Below are 17,213 nucleotides of genomic sequence, written 5' to 3' on the forward strand. Positions count from 1 at the left end.
GAACTGTTGAACTTCACCCTTTTCTTGCTTAATGTCACATCAGAAGTTAGTTCCTAATTAAATGAACTACAATCAATGTTCCAAATGAAGTGTGGCTGAATCTGGAAACTTGCAGATTTCTGGTTTACTTCCTCAACAAAACAGCACCTACATTGGTGAATATTTTGGCCTTCCCATATCTCTCTGGCTGTCATGAAAGTAGTGATGCATCTGTGGTACATCCTGTATTCATTGTTCACACATGTTACATGAGTTGTACAAGATTTATACTTTGTGTGTCTCATTTATCTTGCTTTTTGTAGGGCCCAAAATTTCAGGCAACAGTAATGGACATCTGTTAATTCGTTACTTGCTACGTCAAATTTAGATGGAACGTCTTTTAACTGGAGTGTTCTAACTTCAGTTCTTTCACTTCTGTGATTGCCTTATTTCCTCAAAATAGATGTTCATTACAACTTTTTTTCTCCACATAATCAATCATTACTTTGATGTCCAACGTGCATTTTGTAGATGGATGTCTCTTAGGTCACAACTTTATGTGGAGTTGTGTGATATGCATCATAAATACATTAAAGGTATTCTTTTGAAAATTTTGTTGAAGCACTAATATTATTGGATTCATCTTCTGATGAAGGTTGGTAGTCACCAGAATTGTTAGCTTCTTTTTCAAGAGTACTGTTTCTGCCACTGCTACAAGCACTTTAATGTTGAACACTATTAATTGTGTTATTTTCTGTAATGTCATTTTCTTCATCCTGTATCCTGTTCACTGTAACTTAAATTGAGCACTCACATGAATTTACATGTTCTTGAATATTCAGATCCACCTAGAACATTGTGAAAGCATCATCACCCAGTCCAAGAATGCCTACCATTGTATAATGACTTCCTAACTTGGATACTACAAAACTTAAAACATTCCAAACATTAATGGTTTCATTCAGTTTTGCTGTATGTGTATAACATTACGGCCATGTGTATGCTAAACACATCATTATGCAGTATACACTTTTTAACACTTACCAGTATTAATAATTTTATTTAAAACTTTGAAAATAATGACTGAATAATTCCTGTAGCTATATTTCATGGGATTATACTATGCATGTCATTAAATTTCTGCTTCTGTCTGCCACAATTTAAGTTATGTTAGTTACTGATAATTTCTGTATTTTATTTTAGAGCACCCACTTTCTTTTCTCTTCTTTTCTTTCTCTCTCTCTCTCTCTCTCTCTCTCTCTCTCTCTCTCTCTCCCTCTCTCTCTCTGTCTCTCTCACTCTCTCTCTTTCTCTCTCTCTTTAAATTCTTTTTATACCCCCTCCCCCCAAAGTAGGTGCACATCACATACATTACACCTCTGCTCTATACTGACATTCTTAATAACACCAAGGCTGTTTGTCACTACAAGTTCTAAAATATTTTCATTGTTTTGGGGTTTTCAGACTAGTAGTTGAAGACAGTATTTCAAAGACTGGTTCAAAAGTGCTACCCAAGAATGTCTGTCCACAACACCTGCAATGTATCCCTGCAAGTCCCAGTCCATACTCATTCGATTGAAGTCCTCTCCAACTAATTATCTGGGTATTTCCACAGTACTGAGCATAGAATTTCTGTGAATGATTATCAGAACAGAGTAGCTGGTAAAAATTATGCAAGAACTGAGTTCACCTATGCCTTCCACTCATGTCCAGATAACTTAAGAGACAGACTCATTTTCAATCGCAATACACAAAATATTTTTGTCTACAGCAATTAACACATGCCCTAGTATGGGGGTCTTCATTTGTGTTTCTGATATTCGTTCCATGCCTCACTAAATACTCCAGAGATTTCTTGTTTACATTTCATCCAGCTCATGGTTCTGACAACAATTTCAGTATTACAACTTTCATGGAGGGCAGTATGTTCAGGAACTTTTAAAAAAATTCCTTTAGAATTTACAGTTAAGATTTTGACACTGAAAGTATTATTAGTTTGTATGCAATCTGCTTTCACTCTCTGTGTATTGACTGACAAGTTTCATGAGATAACCTCAACGTCCTCCATGACACAATCACTCTGCTATCTGAGTAGCCTATTGCTTTCCACAGTTGCTCCCTGACATGCCAAGGTGAGTTCTACAACTCTCCATCGCATAACACAGGTCTGAAAATCTGCAAGCATGACAGTCACAGAATCAACAGAGCCTTTGAATGAGACCCTTCACTCAACCCCAAACCAAAGATTTCCAATTAACTCGGGACCAAATGTTGAAGACTTTTAGTTCTCCATTACCCCATGAGCAATGTCACCTGTCTTTACCCCTTCCACTAGCTATTCATAGGAACTCCGGAAGGACTCAGAATTCAAGTGACAGTTTTCACCACTCCTGCCAGTCCCCCATATAAACTGCGGATGGCATCGGAACATGGTGTTAACATGAGCAACAACTTGCAGAACACTGCACCCTGCAACATCAATAGCCAGAGGCAGAGCCTCCTTCACATCTCAGATGAGGCATCCAAGGAGACACACTGAGTACACACTGGATTTCTTTCCAGTGCTCAATGATATTTCCCTGAGGGGCTCCACAATGCATCTAATGTTGGAACTCTCAGTAACTAGGAAACACAATCCCATTTGCCTTCTCAGACACTGCTGAAGAACTTGCCACCTGTCCTCTCCTAGGGTGAATGGGTGAGGCCATATGGCCAGCCTTGACATTGACTCTCTGCCTCAAGTGACATGATCACGTAACTACGCATCACCCACTCTGCAGTGATTCTGGACCCCTGAATTGCATACGCTGAAAAGTGCCATGACAGCAGAACCCATAAGCAAAATAGGCAAGACCAGAGGTGTCCTACATGATGGGTCAATTTCTCTGCTGCTGCCACATCATGAGGAAGCAGCCTGCAGGTGGCTGATCATAGCCATGACCTTCTTTAGATGTTTGTGAACTGTGATCTCCTGTGTAGGCACTCAGGATTTACACCCTTTATCTATCTTGCCACTACTAATTTAAGAATTAAGCTGTGAAACCAAACAGAAAAAGCTAAATATATGACTAGTTAGTCTCCTGGTGCTTTACCAATCTAGGAATAATGCCCACTGGTGTGTGGTGGTTGAAAGGAGGAATTTTATGACCACAAACACTCTCTGCAATGAAATGATGACTGAATTCAGTATATCAAACATCTCAGTAACAGCATGATTAGTTGGTCGCTGTATAAATGGTTTTGTATTCATTTATCATCTTCACACAACACCAAATGGCCTAGAATTTTCTTGTCAGACTGGCAAGCAAAATTTAATTATAAAATTCACCAAATATTTCTTGTGTTTCTATGCTTACCTTCATTTAGGCTTCATTCAGCTTCAGTGTGTCAACCAGACTATGAATTGATTTGTATCTGTAAAGAAATTCTTATTTGCTTTTGTTGCCAATTTATGAAATTACTGTTGAACCACAGTGGGTCTTTCCCAAGGACACTGATGATGTTTGTTACTGTGGTTGTGCACACTCAAGCTTCAAGTTGCAGAATTAATTTCGTAAATCATTCCAACAAAGTTAGAAGGGAACGATACTGTCACAATCCCACGATTCATTCTGAATTTTTTCTTGTTTGTAGACTGGCAACAATTTTTTAAAATCTGATTATAATTTCAGTTTGTTTTACTTGTTTGTAGTTAGAATATACACTATGCTATCAAAAGTATCTAGACACCTGGTTAAAAATGACTTACAAGTTTGTGGTGCCTTCCATCAGTAATGCTGGAATTCAGTATGATGTTGGCACACCCTTAGCCTTGATGACAGCTTCCACTCTTGCAGGCATATGTTCAATCAGGTGCTGGAATGTTTCTTTGGGAATGGCAGCCCATTCTCTATGGAGTGCTGCACTAAGGAGAGGTATCAGTGTTGTTCGGTGAGGCCTGCATGAAGTCGGTGTTCCAAAATATCCCAAAGGTTTTCTGTAGTATTCAGGTCAGGTCTCTGTGCTGGCCAGTCCATTACAGGGTTTGTTATGTTCATACAACCACTCTGCAACAGCCAGTGCATTATGAACAGGTGCTCAAACGTGATGTAAGATGCAATTGCCATCTCCAAACTGCTCTTCAAGAGTGGGAAGCAAGAAGGTGCTTAAACCATCAATGTAGGCCTGTGATGTGATAGTGCCATGCAAAACAACAAGGGGTGCAAGCCCCCTCCATAAAAAACACGACCACACCATAACACCACCACCTTTAAGTTTTACTGTTAGCACCACTCACACTGGCAGGTGACGTTCATCGGGCATATGCCATATCTTCACCCTGCCATCTCATCACCACACTATGTACCATGATTCATCCCTCCACACAACGTTTTTCCACTGTTCAGTCATCCAATATTTATGCTCATTACAACAAACAAGGATTCTTTAGGTATTTACCAGCATGATGTGTGACTTATGTCCATGAAATCCAAGTTTTCTCACCTCCTGCCTAGCTGTCATAGTACTTGCAGTGGATCTTGATGCAGTTTTGAATTCCTGTCTGATGGTCTGGCTAGATGTCTGCCTATTACACATTACGACCCTCTTCAACTGTCGGTGGTCTCTGTCAGTCAACAGATGAGTTTGGCCTGTACACTTTTGTGCTGCACATGTCCCTTCACATTTCCACTTCACTATTACATCAGGAACAGTGGAACTAGGGATGTTTAGGAGGGTGGAAATCTTGTGTACAAATGTATGACACAAGTGACATCCAATCACCTGACCATGTTCGAAGACCATGAGTTCCACAGAGCACCTCATTCTGCTCTCTCACAATATCTAATGACTGCTGTTGTTGCTGATATAGAGAACTCGGCAGTACAAGGCAGCACAATGAACCTAAAATGCAAAACATTTGCTTTTGGTGGTGTTAAGATACTTCTGATCACATAGTATATATAAATATATGTTCAGATGATATAAATGAGTTTGACCCTTTTTTATCAGGTTGAAGAAACACAGATGGGGGCCAAACGTAAGATGGCATCCAAATGGAAAACATCGAAGCAGAAGAAAGCTCGGAAAGGGAACACACACAGTACATCAGAGGTAGGTAAAATAATTAATGAGCATAATATCTCTGGGAGGCTTGGGCTAAAGTTTGAGTAACCACCACTATCCAGCTCTGGTGTCAAAAAAAAAAAAAAAAAAAAAAAAAAAAAAAAAAAAAAAAAAAAAAAACGCAAGATGTCACTTGCAGGGAATTTATAAATCCTTGATGGCAGAAAGCATAATTAAAAAGAATGGCAATGGTGGAAAAATTTTAAAAAAGTAAGGTGCAGATCTCTTGAAGAATTGCCAAACAGTGGAACTAGTTCCAGTAGTACTTTGTGTGCTCTCCTTCTTCCTTTTTAGCCAATTAAAACTTAACATTTCAGCAGATATTAACATAAGAAAGCCAATCAATTGAATTGCATAAATATGGTACCATGTTCAAAGATATTTCATACTTGAAAAAGTATATGTAAGTTTCACTTGAATTGGATAAAAATTGCATCACATTAAAATATATTTGACTCTGAATTGTGTCAGACTAGGTTAATGTTCATGTATATTTCTCACTACTACAATATTTCCGTTTCAAAGAACTATGTATGTTGCACTTAAATTTGCATCAACTGCAAAGATCTTTGCCTCTGAATTGTGTAAATTGACACCATTCAGGAGACAAACACACACACACACACACACACACACACACACACACACACACACACACTTATATCTGAGTAACAAAAGCTGGGGTGCAAAAATTAAGGACAATAGTAACTTCTGGCTGATGTGTGACTGCCAAGTTACATGGCCAATGAAACTAGGACCCTATATTGGAAGAACTCCTACAATATAGTAAAGAAGTAACTGTAAGATGTATGGAGTGAGAACAATAGAAATAACAGTTTTATCTGAAGACAATAATGATTTTGAAGCCACCACAATCTATGGTGGTCCCCTGGACATTACAAAAGGTGAGATATGGTGCTTATTTGCATGTGTTATCAGCATGGATGTAAATGCACAGTGTGCAATATTCTCACATGCTGGCCCCAAGGTTTGTAAAGAATTCTTGTGGTAGGGCATTCCATTTCCCCACAAGTGTGGTTGACAGATGCTGAAAGACACTGGTTCATGTGGATGTGGTGCAATACGTTTCCCCAACACAACTGCCACTTGGTTGATGTAGTTTAACTCAGGGGGAATGGGCAGGCTGATTCATGTGCTGCATATGTCTCATTCCAAGAGCTCCTCTACATATGATGTCACACATTTTCACAAGTAAAAATGAAGACAGTGATAAATGAAAGTGCCATGTGGCTAGGGTCTCCCGTTGGGTAGACTGTTAGCATGGAGGAAGTATTTGGAGTTCACGCCACTTCGACGACTTGCGTGTTGATGGGCATGAAATGATGATGATAAGGACAACACAACAGCCAGTCCCTGAGCGGGAAAAATCTCCAACCTAGATGAAATTGAACCTGGGCCATTAGAAGATGCACATGGTGAATGAGTACAGAGTCACATTAACTTTGCCTAGTGAGTGTATCATGTTCAAAGGTTTGAGGGTCAGTGTGCCCATGCAACTTTATGCCTCCTGACATAATAACACTTGGACCACCAAATTGATCATTTTCAACAATATTTCTGGGTACAATCTGTATTTCCAACTCTTCCTATATGATGGTACACCCAGCAATGCTGAACATGATTATTTTGATCGGCCATGTATTTCTATAAGAACTTTGCAAACTGTTCCACGATCAGCTGCAAATTGAATAACTGTATCATGTTGCTCAACCCATCTTGTTTGATAATGTGACTACAGTGAGTGTTTTAGCTCACTCTTAAATGTTGTGAACAACTTGCTGGACACTGTAAAGAACAGTACTACTTCTTCAATAGTCCCAAGTGAGTTTCTCACACTTGTAACTCTGTAATTACCTAAGTCAATGATGTTGAGCTGATGACTTTGACATGGTGCTACTTGCATGTTAACAGCTTTCTTTTTTATTATACCTACAGCTCCTTTCAATTCTGATATATTAACTGAGCAACCATCACAGCCTATACCCACACTGTTTTCCAGTGACAGAGAAAGGCTTTCCATTCTCATTAGAATCATAGTACCTAATACTTCACCATTAATGCTATGCTCTTCATCTTGATTCTCTTGGGGTTCATTGACAGTGTTTCACTAAAATCATTCTCGTTATGGACGTCAACGAAACACAAAAATCTTTCGTGTAATTTGAGGTCACTGTCAACATATCTTGCACCTACATTCAGTTGGGCAACGTGCACTATGCCCGTAGTCTCATCGAAGATTATGCTGTAACAATAAGAATCTTGGATTTCCTCCAGTATTCTTGATAACATCACTGTTTCACAGCACAAAATAAATTCCTTACACATTATTTTACTTATGTAAGTGGTGTTTGCTTCATTGGTCTCAAGGTGATGTTTTAGCTGCAAGTCTCCAGTGTCAATTCTAAATCTTAGAAGAGCTCTAAAGTTTCTCTTATTACTCACTGTACTTTCATGATCATTTTTGTATTCTAATAGACTCCCATCTTTTCTATGCCCCAGCAGAGGACTATCTTGCTTTCCATGAAATATGATTGTTTATGTCATGGGTACAAGATGGTCTCTGATTTCCCTAATGCGTTCCAGTCTCTGCCTTGACAATTGGTTTATGACCTCAAGTTTGTAGTTGTCTCATCTCACCAACAATAAATTTGCATCTGTTGATGCTTCAACATGGTACTGGAGCTGAGAGTGGGTCTCAAGGTTACCATCTTTACCAGTAAGTTTGGCAAACTTTTTTAGTGGTTCAGTCACAAGTTTCTTAACAATAATGGATTTATTTCCTCTAGCCATTTTATTATTCACAAAAATTGAACAGTTAATGCAAATATGTCCCTTTTCAACTTGTGAGAACACCAGCCATGGATATTCAAGGTGATTAATGAGCACTTGTCTGTGCTCAACCCACCCCCACTTGCTGTGGTCGGAGGTAGGAAAGATATAACCCATTTCTGGTTTCCTTGTTGGAGCTGTGAGAATCTTGTGTTTTATATCATCACTAATATTTCCTGACACTAATATACCCAAATAACTGCCACTGTCTGTGGGATTAAAGGAATCAGTCAATGAAGTACTGGGCTCTGCCTGTACATCTGGTGGTGTTTTTGCGGCTGAGTTTTGACCGGAATCTTCAGATGTTTCTACTTTTACATAATGATCCACTTATTTATATTGTTATGACATAGTACACTTACCACTAAAACACATATGGTCACACTCCACATATTTCTAATATCACTAAGCACAACACTGACTGAAGTCCATGGTAATAGCCAATAATCACAGTTGTCCTCTTTTTATCATTTACAAGTTATTGCAACAATTGTAGCTTTCAAACTGACATCCTGGCAATGAATCTGCTTCCCTTATAAATGTGGCTTGGTTGTTTCAAGAACATTTGCTTCCAGATTGTTCATTTCCAGACTTCTATGGAGCGTGAACAAATACTTACTATGAAAGTGAAAAGTCAATATCTGCCTTATGACGTATAATGTAAGGACGAGTTTCCAATGATGACATCAACTGGCAATTTATGTGCAAGGAACTTTCATTGTTGATTCCATTCCTTTCTAGTGCATTCACTAGAGGGCCAATATAGTGACAATGCATTTTTAGGAATCTTCTCGAAAGTCACTATTACCAGAGATTTACGCAGCAATAGTTTCCCCTTACCTAATTCATATTATGAGTTAGGTTTGGCAAACTATTGTTACATTATTAGTAAAAGTGTTGTTATCAGTCAACTGATCAACTGATCTTCACACTTGCACTTGCTACAACTAGGCCTTTTGACTTATTCATTCTTCAGTCTCAATATATCTGCTTCTGAATGTAAACTAGCTTCCTATTCAGTTCATATTTATAATGCTATGTATCAAAGATTCTCTGTACAAGAAAACAATAGAGTATTTGTGACTTGTCTTGAACAAATGCCAAGCACAATAATGTACTGACATCACTAGAATGGCTGCCACTTTTCTTGGAGGTATGTGTTAGCTATCTACTACGTGCCAGACAGAAATGTATAAAATACGATGAGGCGGATGTGTGTGCTACATAGGAAAGTACAACTATTCTACAACACGATTCAGTCAAGTTGACTGACAAAGAAATGAATGAATAGCATGCGAGCTGACTGACGGGTTTGGTGTGGGCCTCAATGCAGGTGACCATGCAAGGGAGGGATCACCGCCCAATGCGCTCCCCAAATGTATCAGCCACCCAGAATCCAGACTGCTCAGTGCCTGTCTGACAAACTGTCCCATTTCACTGTATGAGCAATGTCATATTCGGTGGATGCTGCATCTGATTTGTTGACTACAACATTATCTCTGTTCACCCAATCTATCAACTATGCCCCTGGGCATCAGTTTGAATATCCAGGTCATATGAAGCTACAGGTTTAGAAGCTTACAATCACAGAATTGAAAACATGGTGATGTATTTTGAGATACAGTTTGATACATTAATCTGATCCTTCCAGCAATGGAGAAATGAATATGATTATTAACCTACTTCCTCATGAAAACAGTCTTAAATTTAAGAACCTGTATTTATAGTTCGAATAGCTTCTCCATTATAAGTATAAATATCTAGGAGAAGTGTTTGAGAACTTTAATGGTATTTCGCATTTTTCAATAATGTGGATGTACAAGGGTCGTTCAAAAAGAAAAGAACTGCAAACATATTTACAGAAACCTGTACCTATATGTTAGAAGTATTGACCCTGGCTGTTGACACACTTGTCCCACAGTGACACAAGGTGGTGAATGGCAGTCTCATAAAATTGCTGGGTCTGGGATGTTTCCAGTTCCACGTGTACAGCTGGATGTCATCGGCCAATGTGAATCATTTGCCCTTCAGAGAATTTTTAAGGGGACCAAAAATGGTGTAATCACAGGAAGAGAAGTATGGAGAATGGCCAAGGACCTCTCATTTCTATAGGAGTGCCACGACTGTGTTGGCCACATGAGGATTTGCATTGTTATGGAGCAGAGTGACCCCACAGGTGAGATTCCCATGTCATTTTGATTTGATCACTTGGTGAAGGGTGGTCAAGGTTTGCAAGTGGCTCTGGACGTTCACTGTTGTCCTATGCTGCAGGAAGTGAATCAGAAGGGGGCCATCTTGGTCCCCTTAAAAAGGCTCCGAGGGGCAAATGATTCACCTTGGATGACATGTGGAACTGGTTAACATCATCGCCTGAGGAATTTTATGAGACAGCCATTCACAGCCTTGCGTCGCAGTGGGACAAGTGTCTCCAAAGGTAGAGTCAATTCTTCTAACATACAGGTACTTGTTTCTGTAATTATGCCCATCATAGTATTACCTGATGGAGCACTATTGTTTTTTAATTTTGTTTTTCATGATATTGCATGTGATAAGCAAGATTATATCTTTTTTTTTGTTTCTTATTGAGCGATGTGTTTGGTCATTGCGGACGTTGCAAGACATCCTGGTCAAGTTCAGTGGTTGTTCCTTCCACTCAGTTTTTTTTATTACAGAGGGCAACTGATTCTCTGACCGAACACGCTGAGCTACCATGCCGGCAACCAGGAGATCATTATATCTATGTCTACATGATAACTTTGGAGCTCACAATTAAGTGTCTGGCTGAGAGTTCATTGAAACACCTTCAAGCTATATTTCCTTTTCACTCTCGAACAGGGAGAAAGAAACATTAATTATTTTGGTGTGAGTTCTGATCTCACTCTCTCTCTCTCTCTTTTTCTCCTTTTTTTTATGATCATACCTGTATTTGCTGGTTCAAACCTACCTGATATTTTATACCTGGTGAGTATGCAATTTGATTAGAAGTTGCATATGAGGATCAGAGGCAAAAGCCTTCTGGAAATCTAAAAATATGGAATTATTTTGACACACTCTGTCAGTAGCACTCAGTACTTTTTGAGAATAAAGAGCTAGTTGTGTTTCACAAGTCTTTTGTTTTCTGTATCTTTTTTGGCTATTTGTCAATAAATGATTTATTGAGGTAGTTTCATAATTTTTGAACATAGCATATGTTCCAATAGCCTACTGCTAATTCATGTCCATGATCTTGGTCTGTAATTCAGTGGATTACTCCTATTTCCTTTGCTAATTGCTGGTGTGACCTGTGCAACTTTCCAGTCTTTAGGTATGGATCTTTCGATGAGTGGGCAGATGTATATGGTTACTCAGTATGGAGCTAATGTATCTACATACTCTGAAAGTAACCTGAGTGGTACATGGTCTGAATCAGAGACCTGGCCTTTATTAAGTGATTTAAGCTGCCTTACTACTCTGAGGGTGTCTAATTTACTCATGGCATACTTTTTTATGTGTTGCCATTATGGTATAGACAGCATTTTTTCTGTGTCACACTTGCAGCAAAATTCTGAAGATGTTTATTAGAGATTTGCTGCTGGAATTTTTCTTTTCAAACAAGACAAATGTAATCTGAATCAAGCACAATCATAGTGCTAATGCATACAACATTGTAATTATAAGCGAAAATAATGATTTAAAAGACAGTCATCCTAATATCAGTTTTGATTAACATATTTGAATTTATCATCATGTGCTACACGTTTTCAGTTCTGGATAGGAGATGTTTGGTTATAATCACTGCAGACTTAGATTGAGCATTGAAGTTATCAATATACTGCTCAGTTCAGTTGGACAAAAGATTGGTCTTAAGACTCGGGTGCTGAAATCTTGACCAAATATTTGCAGGAAACTTATGTTGGTGAAGCTGAGCTGTACTGGAGAGAGCATTTAGATCCATATTGGAACCACTGAAGAAATTGATTCAGGAAGGACAGCTATTCTGAAAGGGTAAGATGACAGACCAAGATGAAGGAGATGGGGCAAAAGAAAACAAACTATTCATGAAAACAGAAGAAGAAGAAGAAGAAGAAGAAGAAGAAGAAGCATACATCAAGAAAAATAGTGACGGAAATGAAAAAGGGTCACAAAAGAAAATTATGGCAGAAATATGTGGTAGATTGGCAACATCATATGTTCACAAACCAACAGACAAAATGCATGATACTGAATGCACCCTCAGATACGATCTGGTTACAAAAGTGTGATTGGTTGATGTTTTACAGTTAGAATCAAAAAATATGAGATAGTGATTTACAATGTATGCTGTTGTGCAGTGATGGTATTATATAATCAGTTGTTTAGAATTAAACTCCATAATAGGAACTGCACAGTACAAGAGCTTCACTTGATAATGAATTAATGTTTATTGAAGAAGAGCTTCACAAAGCATCTATAATTGCTAGAATTTTATGATATCTGCTGAAAGTAAAGGCAAAAACTCACTTGCAGAATCAAAGGCTCTGCATGAGGACATTCCATAAAATGAAAGATGTACACAAATGTGTGTTTGGTAACAGTTGACACATCAAATAGCACACATTGGATTTTCAGGACAGATGCTGAGGAATTATATTTGCTTTCAGTGGAGAATTTAAAATACAGACCAAATGTACATGGTAACAGGTAATAATGGTAAAAAAAATTATTGTATTCTACTAACGTCAATTTAACTTAGCCTCAGGCAGTGCCATGAACAGTTCCGTAAAGTGCTCCACAGTACTTGTGGCCAGCTCCCATGCTATTACGCTGAGTTAGGGACACCACCATGGTATTGCTGAGTGAGAGACACCAACTTTCTACCACAAATCCACCAATGATGGGACCAGGTGCCATCATGTGAGGTACACATGTGGGTCGGCATGGTAGCGGCCACAATAGTGGTTCACTCTCTTGCCACAAACCCACCAGTCCTTGTTGAGGGTGAAATACTCTTTGCATACCATGTGTGGCCCACTCCATGGCTGTAACCAGTTTTCATGAACATTGTACCACTTAGTTGTAGTTCTTAGGAATAAAACCCATTTTAACTCAACCCTGGCATTTATCATTTTACATGTAGGACAAACACCCCAGATGCCAATCTGATACCATCTTGGCATATACAAATTGATGTTCACAAGTGGGATCTTTCCCACTGTTTGATCTGAATCAATATTTCCCTGCCAATCCTATGTGCTGGCAGCCATAGCAAAGCCTAGTGGTTTGCTGCAGAGAGCCACTTATCTGTTTGTGATAGACATGCGTTTGGGAGTGCATGAGTATATGTTAGACTGTCACCATTTAATAAAGCATTCTAGCACACTATATGGCTACATGCTGCTACATTGTGTCCCACACCAGAGTGAGCCAACAGCAGTAGAAGAGTCACCACAGGCTGATCTGCATCATACGCTGCTGCTGTGTGCTGTATGTGGCAGATGCCTCTCGCCGCCATCCCAAGCCGCCGCTTTTGCCGCTGCCAGCTCCGTGCACTGCCACCTCCATCACTATGTGATGCAAGTGTTGCTGCAATGTGTTGTGCTAGGTAACAAATTTGGCGACCTTATGATGAGGGATCTTTCCATTGCTTAGAATAGAGTGGGACTTTTTTTTGTGTATGTCTGTTCAGTCTCAATCCCAGTTTTGTAAGCATGCCTGATTTCCGCCCTCACCAACCAGCACAAAGGACCGAATTGGCTCCCAATTTGGCAACTGCAGCCCTGAGTAAGCCTCATAGCATTACTGTACTGTAACAGCAGATAAACACTCTGTCACTTGCAAAAATAGAGCTACATGAGTGACTCAACATGATAACCAGCAAACATGAAGCCAGAGCTGCTGAAAATGAGCCAACTGTGAGGCCTAAAGAGCCCCTAAAGTTGAAACAGAAAAATTAATATTGGGTATAGTCAGTACGCTTCCTGCTATAACTTTTGTACCTTCTGTAGCTGCAAAACCAGGTGAAAATAAAACAACATTTTTGCTAAATGTCAGAGAAATGGGATGTACACCCACAAGGCAAGACCATTTTTTGTTAAATGTCATATTGAATTGTTTGTTAAATGTCATATTGAATCAGTAGGTGCATTGCATTAACCACCCTCTTTTGAATTCTTGGTAGATGGGTTAGCAGAGCAATACTCTGACAAGAGTGGTGTTAGCTATTACCGCGATTGGTTGTCCACCCTTAGACAAAACAGTGGGGAGACTTTTCAGGCATTTGAAGCCAGAATTTGAGCAGAATCTTGTTGCACATACAGCCTATGAATGGATAGTGCATGTAATGAAATGTTAAATGATGAAACTGAGGCAAGAGAAATCAGTGTATTCATACATGGAATCAATCCACGTAAAGGTAGCCTCCCCCACCTCCTTGCATGAAGAAGTGAACTTGCTTTTTTACATGAGGAAGTAGGAATATTAGTATCCACCTCCCAGCATGCCAGCAAAGTGCGACATGTGTTCATTAATGACACAGATTGCCAGAGATGCAGGAAGGCCAACCCTGTGGCAGAGCAGTACTGGGCTTCCTTCTGTAAGAAATGCCATACTGTCAGACACGAACAGAATCTTTGTCCACAAAATAAGTTTCCAAGTTCCTGCAAGAGGAGCATGCTAGCAGGGGGAGATGAGTATGTTGCAGTTTCTGCCACACACCCCGATGAAATACATGTACATGAACTCTATAAAAAGGCGAGAACCCACTGAGGTGCAAATTTCATTTCGTATTGGAAGCTCAGAGGGAAGACTGTCAAAATTCTTGCAGATATTGGAGCTCAGATTAGTGTTCTTTCTGTTTCTAATAATGACAAATGTATGATAAGACTGCCATGAAACAATATAAACAGATTTGGGGTCAAAATAATCATTCCTGAAGGCATTTGTACAAGAGACCTGTACATTGAAGGGAAAATGTATGTCTTTGCTGTCCAGACAATGAGTGTGTGTTTCATTCACAAGGAACCTGTGAAGGGAGGTCTACCTCACAAGTTCCAACTGAACTGAGTAAATGGCCATTGACAACTATTACACACATTAAAGTTGCTTGTGGTACAGGAAAAGTTTGACTGGTGAGTGCCCCATTTGATTTGAGGGTCAGTTATGCCCATGCAACTTTATGTCTCCCCACACCATAACACTTGGACCACTAAATAGGTCATATTGAACAATGTTCCTGGGTGCTTACATGTTTCCATGTCTTGGTATGTGGAGGTATGTTCAGCATTCTTAAACATGATAAATTTGATGGTCCAGGTGTTATGGTGTGGGGAGGTGTAATGTTGCATGTTATTCCTGACCTGTAAATCTCTGAACACAGTACACTCACCGGTAAACATTACTGTTACACTATACTCGCTCTCACGTGCATCTTTTCAAGGTTAAATTTGGTCCCGGTTTCATTTTTAGGGCTGACACTGCATGAACACTTCGAACAGTGGAGGTGAAGCAGTTTTGGAAACAGGAGATAGTCAGTGAATTGGCTCACCTGCCCTTTCCTCTGACTGCAGAGGACATTTGGAAAGTGTTGAGGGGATAATTTGCAGCATGTCCACATCCACCATTGACTATCCAGCAGTTGTCAAACATCCTAGTGAAGGAATGGAATACCATACTTCAAGAAATCCTTACCAAACTTGTAGGCAGCGTAGGAGCATTTTGCAGACTATGCATTGGCATTGGGTGATGACACATCCTGTTAAAAACCATGCCCAATATTTCTTAATGACCAGGGAGCTATCATGAATCACAATGACTTCAGTGTAACTATTTTCTTTGAATAAAAATGTCAGTTTCGTTTTCTTCATTGCATATTTCTTTCAGTTACCTTCTGTGCTATACTGCAGAATTTCTTTCTATGTATGGTCCAAGAATCATCAAGCTATATTAATTGGAAGTGACATCACGTGAAAATTATTTTCATCATTAAGTTTTGCCCTCCAGTGCATTAGGAACTTCAGTATAGTTAGAGGCTGGATAGCCTGAACAGAGAGGCCTTGTTGTAGTGCCAGAGAGAGAAGGAGATAATGGAGAGAGAGAAGCCAGAACACACACGCACACTCTCACTTTCTGTCCCTCTCTCTGTCCCTTTTGCTGGCCACGGTGGTCTAGCGGTTCTAGGCGCTCAGTCCGGAAACGCGTGACTGCTGCGGTCGCAGGTTCGAATCCTGCCTCGGGGATGGATGTGTGTGATTTCCTTAGGTTAGTTACGTTTAAGTAGTTCTAAGTTCTAGGGGACTAATGACCACAGATGTTAAGTCCCATAGTGCTCAGAGCCATTTGAACCATTTTTCTCTCTCCTTTTCTCTTATTTAGAAAGATTCAAGGAATTGTATGTTTTACCAAATCCCATCCATTTTATGGAAGCTTTGATTCCTTATCTTCAATTGATTTTTTCAGCTAGTATGTGGATGGATATCTTTTTTTAAAAAAATATGCTGTGTAGAAACCTCCTGCTACATGTTGTAACTTCTTCCAGTAGCTATGTTGTTGGTTTGGTCTCCTGAACTGCTCAAATTTTCAACAACTTGGTTGACCATTTGAGGGAGAAACATTTATCAATAACGCCTTACGTTTACTAACTCTGACAAGATGGCCTACTTTGGATTAAGAATCTCACCAAGCATATTACACCATTTAAAGACTCCTGAGCAATGAAATGTTTAAACATCTTTACTTTAAGAGTTATATTGAAGTGCTCCATAACTGAACCTTTCACGATTGAAAATAGTGAGTAGCGATTAATCTCATGTTTTTCCATTAGCTTATTGTAATGAGAAGTATAAAATTCCTTGGGACGTGAGTCTGTATGTAAATGACTTGGGATCCTATTATATCTTCTATATTTTTCTGAACACATGTGCAACCTCAGCACCAGTTTTAGTTGTTTGAGCAGCAACTCGTGCATATTTGGTCAACATGTCAATTACTGTTGGACTGAAAAATATTTAAAGCATCTTATGTATTTGGAATATGGAGTCAGATCAAACAAAATGGTTTTATGAATGTCATCAATTACTTTCATGATAGCTGCTCTCCTCAGATAAATTTTTCTTGCTGAGTGATGTTGTTCATCAGGTATTTCACCTTTCATGCTGAGTACAGTGAACTCAGTAGCAAGAAAAATAACTCATCAAAATAAAGTATTAAGAATGAAGTATTTCTTTATAGAGGGAGAACATTAATAAAAACAGGAAATTGCATGGATGTATTTCTGATTTGAAATGGAGGAAAAAAGGTCTATGAACATGTGTCCATGGACAGTGTGC

General features: G+C 39.2%; 1 protein-coding gene across 1 annotated transcript in view; it reads left to right on the plus strand.

The window, feature by feature from the left end:
* The first annotated feature begins 930 nt into the window (after positions 1-930).
* LOC126298111 (uncharacterized) overlaps positions 931-17,213 on the plus strand; it is a 318,107-nt gene continuing 301,824 nt past the window's right edge. Inside the window, exons 1-3 of the mRNA XM_049989432.1 lie at positions 931-951; positions 3,613-3,696; positions 4,969-5,070. Coding sequence (XP_049845389.1) covers positions 931-951; positions 3,613-3,696; positions 4,969-5,070 — 207 coding nt within the window. The remainder of the gene's footprint in view (positions 952-3,612; positions 3,697-4,968; positions 5,071-17,213) is intronic.

Source organism: Schistocerca gregaria, chromosome X (genome assembly GCF_023897955.1).
Source record: "Schistocerca gregaria isolate iqSchGreg1 chromosome X, iqSchGreg1.2, whole genome shotgun sequence".
NCBI classification, from domain to species: domain Eukaryota; kingdom Metazoa; phylum Arthropoda; class Insecta; order Orthoptera; family Acrididae; genus Schistocerca; species Schistocerca gregaria.